Source organism: Morone saxatilis, unplaced genomic scaffold (assembly GCF_004916995.1).
Source record: "Morone saxatilis isolate NCDOM2014 unplaced genomic scaffold, NCSU_SB_2.0 Contig12, whole genome shotgun sequence".
NCBI classification, from domain to species: Eukaryota; Metazoa; Chordata; class Actinopteri; family Moronidae; genus Morone; species Morone saxatilis.
This window is the reverse complement of record NW_023339674.1, coordinates 2,490,237-2,496,140: the sequence shown is the minus strand read 5'-3', so window position 1 is coordinate 2,496,140 and position 5,904 is coordinate 2,490,237. Positions and strand designations below refer to the sequence as shown.

General features: G+C 41.8%; 2 protein-coding genes across 4 annotated transcripts in view; both read right to left on the bottom strand.

Annotated features, from left to right (window-relative positions):
- The window catches only part of irf4l (interferon regulatory factor 4 like), a 7,988-nt gene extending 4,787 nt beyond the window's left edge, over nt 1-3,201 (bottom strand). The window contains exons 1-6 of one of the 2 annotated variants that reach the window (XM_035653380.1): nt 3,069-3,201; nt 2,665-2,926; nt 1,742-1,928; nt 1,404-1,480; nt 547-685; nt 338-439 (exon numbers count right to left, since the gene is read on the bottom strand). In XM_035653380.1, the coding sequence (XP_035509273.1) occupies nt 338-439; nt 547-685; nt 1,404-1,480; nt 1,742-1,928; nt 2,665-2,862 (703 nt within the window). In that variant the 5' untranslated portion in view covers nt 2,863-2,926; nt 3,069-3,201. The other variant, XM_035653381.1, reaches the window with a different exon arrangement.
- Nucleotides 3,202-3,628: 427 nt separating this feature from the next.
- The window catches only part of LOC118321847 (dual specificity protein phosphatase 22-B-like), a 13,648-nt gene continuing 11,372 nt past the window's right edge, over nt 3,629-5,904 (bottom strand). Inside the window, exon 7 of one of the 2 annotated variants that reach the window (XM_035653379.1) lies at nt 3,629-5,540. In XM_035653379.1, coding sequence (XP_035509272.1) covers nt 5,499-5,540 — 42 coding nt within the window. In that variant the 3' untranslated portion in view covers nt 3,629-5,498. Of the gene's footprint in view, nt 5,546-5,904 lie in introns of both variants that reach the window. The other variant, XM_035653378.1, reaches the window with a different exon arrangement.

The window sequence follows — 5,904 nt, the reverse complement described above, 5'->3', positions numbered from 1 at the left end:
ACTGAGCTCATAAATCAACTGAGATATAGGGCCATTTTCCCATAGGACTCAGTTCTATCTGACTTTTTTGCAGCCCATTGAGCTGCCCCCTGCTGGCCATTAGAAAGCATGCAGGTTTAAGACATGTTGTTAATGTTTATACATTATGTAAAGATGTATTCACAATCTGGTTTTAATCCATGGCTTTATTTAAAAGTTTTTTGGTTAAAATCACATTCAAAGCTCAGTTGAGTCATGAGCGACACAGTACCTCCCTCCCCACCTCCTCCCCCCCTTCCCTTTCTGATTCCACTGCATACAGTAAAAAAAAAAAAGTGAAATGAAAGTGTTTGTTTACCTGAGAGCGCTTCCGCTGATCTGATGCTGGCGTCCAGTGGGAACGGCGAGGCCTGGCTGTCAGGAGGACCGTACGAGTAAATTGAGGCTCTGAGCTGGTATCCTGCACACACGGGAGCAAACAGGAGCTCAACACAAGCACAGAAAATCATTTATGTGTGCAAACTACCAAAGATGCTATTGCTTGTACATGAATATTGAGTGCCGTACCATTCTCCATGGACGGGCCCTGCCATTGCAGGCTGCGGGGGGGACAGGGACACTGACTGAAGGGCAACTCAGACAGGGCAGTCGGCTCCTGGCAGAAATCTCTCCAGCCACATTCTGGTGTGGGCATGTACGAAGACATCTGCAGACAGAGACACAATCAATCAGCTCAACATGCAAAGTCAACAACCTGAAGGTTCAGATATGGTGATGCAACTTTTTCTGTGATTAACGTTTTATTTGAAAATCCTTTTTTAGGAGCGTCAATGGAGCTCCACTGTAGGATTGTCAGATTTATTATATTGTTAGTAATTAGTAAAGCATATTTTTAGACTCACTATGTTAAAATGTGACTATTTTTAGCTCAAATAAAATATAAACAGTAATAAAAAAAATAAAAACTATTATTTGTCCACCAGAATTATAGTCCTGACAGTGTTTGTGGCTCTCAACAACAACTTTTAAGCTAAAATAAGCTAAAATAAAAAAATCAAACAGTAAAATTAAAGTAATATTTTTGGCGACTAATAACTAACAGAAATAACTTGCGTCTAATAAATTACAAAGCACTTGTTATTTACCTGGTTATTATATGATTTGCAACACCTAAAATGTCACATCACTTTAACTTGAACAACACAAACACTCTCCTGGTCCTGTGCACCTGAAGGCAGCATCACTCAGACTTTGGTTGCATGCAGCTCATAAACCTGAAGGGTGCACTTGGCTTCTGCTGTGTCAGAGGTCAGTCATGCATGGTACAGTGTGCTTGCTCATTTCTGTTTCACATTCAACCTCCCCGGCAAACTCTCGGTCTCTCTTAAGCCCCCCCAACTCATTTTCATGTGCATGAAAATCACCTGAGTCTGCAGGGCAGGATAGGAGGGGTGCACCTGATAGCTCATTGGACTCAGGGGACTGTCCTCCTGCCGGGGTCCTAAAATGCAAGACAAAGAACAGAAATATGAATAAACGAACTCTAAACACAGAAAAAATCCAAATCTCACAGCATGACCTTCACTGGTGGTGAATGAGGAGTCATCGACCTTTATCAATCAACCTGATGTGTGTTCAAAGAATTTCCAACAGCTAAACTCAAACACCCACTTTGGTTTACTCCAAAGACTCTAATCTGTGTGCTGCCTTGTCTTTTAACTCGTGCTGTGCTCATACATGAGGTGTGTGGGGTGGGACTGACTTTTCTTGGCGCCCTCGGGGATGATGCGGTAGACTTTGTACGGGTCTGAGATGTCCAACTGGCTTCTCTCCACAAGTTCCTCAAAGTCATTGCTCTTGTTGAGGGCGCAGCGGAGGCGAGTCTTCCAGGTCGGCGGGTCCGGCTTGTCGATCCCCTCCCGATACTTGCCTTTGAACAGCGCCCAGGCCTGCACACAGGTCACCGGTAAAAACGTTATTAATATAAAACCCAAAGATAAAGCTCAGCGATGGGAGGATGAGCTCTCCAAACTCCAGCATTGCACAGTCTGCAGAAGTGAGACTTTCGAGGTAGTAGGCGTTCTCTCGAGACAGGGAGAGTTTATTATATCATTTATTATTTATTATATGAGTTATAGAGCTAAAACTATTAGTCTATTAAGGAAACAAAAAAAAATCCAAGCGCTTCAAATGTGAAAATGTCTCATATCATATTAAACTTACAATATATATCACATTAAACAAATCGGATTTTTAAAGAAGTCCTCTTTGGCTCTGGAAACTTGTGTCGGACATTTCTTTAACTATTTAGACCAAATATTAAGTTTTAAGTAATCGGCAGACTAATCAATAAAGAGTCGTTGCAGTCTTATATTGCACACAAATCAATGCAAAGTGCCTAACACAATACATTAGAGATTAAAAGAAGACATCCAAACTCGAACTGATCATTTATTTATTAAATAGGCTACTTTGTGAAACGCATCATATTGATGAAAAATAAATATAAACCGTAATATTTCTCGTATTTGTTCCCTTTCTATCACTTTGAATCCTCTTTAAAGGCGTCTGAAACGATGTGTGTCTCAGCTTATTTGCTCACTTTTATTCTGAAAGTTGCACGTTTCTCTCCGGCTGGACCGGCACCGGAGGCACCGGAGGCACCGGAGGATGCGGGGGTTTTACCTTGAAAAGCGCGGCATCCTCATCCCGGTTGTAGTCCTGTTTCCCGGCGTGTTTCCACGGTATCCTGAAGATGGTCTTCTCGTCGTTCTCCCACACCAGACCGGGGTATTTACCGCAGTCCACCTGCTCGATGAGCCACTGGCGCAGCTTTCCGTTCCCGCTGCTCCCGGAGCCTCCGTAATCCAACTCTGCGTTCATCTCTGCCCAAACAGACGCATGCAACAACTCCACTGTAATGCAGTGCAATGTGCCGATAGGTGTTCTGAAAGTAGTGGAAGAGTAGCAGAGAAGGGTGAGTCGATCAGTAAAACTCAATAAAAGGTTTTGCCTCCCCCCCTTTGGTTGGTCTCCCACGCAGACTAACTTAATATGTGCGCCCTGGAAGAGTACCGAGCCGGTCTTACCTGTGAAACTCGAAACCCGTCAACTTTTGAAATCAATCAGTCTCCGAAAGCTCACATCCTTACGGCGGGCCCGCTTAAATCCTCCAGCCTATAGCGAACCGCGGGAGGGCGGAGACAGCCGGGGGATGCTGAGGAGGACGCACCTGCTGCTGCTGCGCGCCGCCTGCCTCTCTCTCTCTCTCCTGTGAAGCTTATCAGAGCGCGCACAGCGGCCGATCTCCAGTAAGACACCGGGGGAAACCCTGCCGGCGTCAGTCACAAGTGTCACACACCCGCACGCGTGGAAAATGTTGGGACGGAGACAAAAACAATTCTTTGAAATGATAAAGCTTTACGAAAAATAAACTATAGAGTGGTCCAGCAGTGGCAGCGCTGCGCAAAAAACATACACACATCAGCGCAAGTTTGTTCCCAGTGGAAGATTTGAACAGCTGTAGCGACAGGAACAGCCTACCAGATAAGATTATTATAAACTGTGTGTCATATTTGTATAGAATGCCCCTTACAGAGAGACTAACGCAGTAAACAGGCCGGAGACTGAGCACAGTGTCTACAGAGGAGCCTTACAAATATGAGTTTATTAAAAGTTCAATATACAAAACTCACTTTAACGCTCTAAATCAGTCATTTACGACCTTTGTGGCAGCGATGGAAGATCCGTATCCTGTCCTGCATTCAACACCTTGAATTAAGGTACAGATTGTACTCAAAGTATTGTATCTGCAGTACTGGCTGCTGTCAGTGTTGGAATAAAGTGCATTAACCTGTAAATCGGAGCATCACATTATTATGAAGAATTTTAGTATAAAATCTTAATCTGTAAAGTAATTAGTACATTTAGTTGCAGTGGAATACAAAGCACAACATTTCTCTCAGTGTAATGTAAATATTTTTGGACTGATGCATTAAAGCTGTTCTTTAATTGTTTGCTGAGGTGGAGCTCATATTCTGTTGTGCTTTAACAACATCATTATGTCATATTTCATAAACTGAAACATGTTTTTTCTTCTTAAAATCTCCACCTGTAAAGTGTTCCTGTCAGATAAATAGCAGTGAAAATAAAGTGGCATAAAATAGAAATACTGAGTAAAGTACAGATACCTCACAATTGTACTTACTGTAAGGAAAGTACTTGAGTAAATGTACTTAGTTACTATGATTCTTCCACTCCTCTTTGGATTGTGACCCCTTAAAATAGATTACTTCTGATATCTGTCACCAGCTGCTGTGGTGGGATCTACCTATAAGTACAAGTTATTAAAAACCAAAAACTACATGAAATAGTAGGGTTTTGTGCTTAAGAACAATTTTAAGGTACTTTTACTAATAACTTTATTCATGTAGCAGCTTTAATGCACTAACATCAACAACAATCACAAAAAAGTTAATATGAATAAACATCTTCAAAAAAGTTAAGAGATACTTTTTGTATTGTTACTTTTATGTAAGTAAAGGAACTAAACTTCTTCCACTGACCAGTTGTGACCAACTCAACCAAAGTTTTTTCCCCTCTTTTGATTTGTTTGAATATTTTATAAAAGTCTGAAATGTCTTAAATATCCAGTAATTGAAAAGAAAGTCTATGTACATTTACACATTTAGTGTAGCAGCATTATGTATTTTTTACTTTCCAGTCTTTTTCCTGCTCTAGATAGATAAAGAAACATTCACCTGACAAATTAAGTCTCACTTTAATGGGTATTTAATTAAATAAAATGCTAATTCACATGTGTAAAATAAATGTCAGTGTGAATCATGAACTCCACAAGCTGATGACATTAAAACAAAAATAATATAATTCAACAATAATATGTTCAATAAAGGAATAAAACAGTTATAAATGTATAAATACTGCTTCTGGCCCTGTGTTACTGGAAGATACAGCGTTTCTTCAGCTTCCACGGTGTCTACAGAAAGTAATACTCATATTTCAAGTAGAGGACACAGCATAACATAACTGACGGGGAGTGCACACAGCTAAATGTGTGTTCACACTGTGGACTGTATGTACATATTTCGTTGGTGTTGTGCTTGACTGCCCTTGCATGTTGTTTTGACAGTTAGAAGCAAGGACATGACATGATGAGGGGGACTGAGATAATGACATAAAAACCCCCTCTCGTCACATGACTACTTCTGCAAACATGAGATTCAACATATTGTATCGATAAAACGAAAGCAGACCCCTGCTGTGGCTTTTTTATCTGCAGGATTGACGATGAAGGCAGCTGGTCTGGTCTCGGAGGGTTTAATGGTCCAGGCAGAAGCTCACAGTCCTCGGCTGCTTGAGTTCAAGGAAAAAACGAGACTGACGGGAAGACGTTCTCTCAGGTGCCACTGGTGCCCAGTGCAGGAGGGATGCTGGTCGTTATGGTCTTGCTGCTGCTGTTAGACTTCTGAGTTAAAAGGGTTTTCACCTCCTCATCGTCATTAAACGAGTTCTTCTTCCCATATCGATCCTTCCACCAGGCCCTATACTGGTGGGGGAGAGCAGAGTGAGTGTTAAAATGAGTCAGATGAATAAATGACAGCTTTAGACAGGATCAAGGACAGATGGAGGTTGTTTCCAACTGAGTGCTGCAGGGAGGACGTATTTTTCTAGGCAAACCCGGAAGTTGGCATCACCCCTGGTTCCTTGGACGAGAAGCCAATGGGATTTTGGATTATTGCAGAAAGATACTGTGGAGATACTGATATGTGTTGTCTATGCGTTTGTGGCCAATCTATGTGGTACCGGACCAGTCGGTGTTCTTTGAGGAAGTACTGGCAGCTAAGGGGGTGGGCATGTAGAAGTTAGCATCAGTTATTTATTAGAGAGTATTTGTTCATTGAAAGA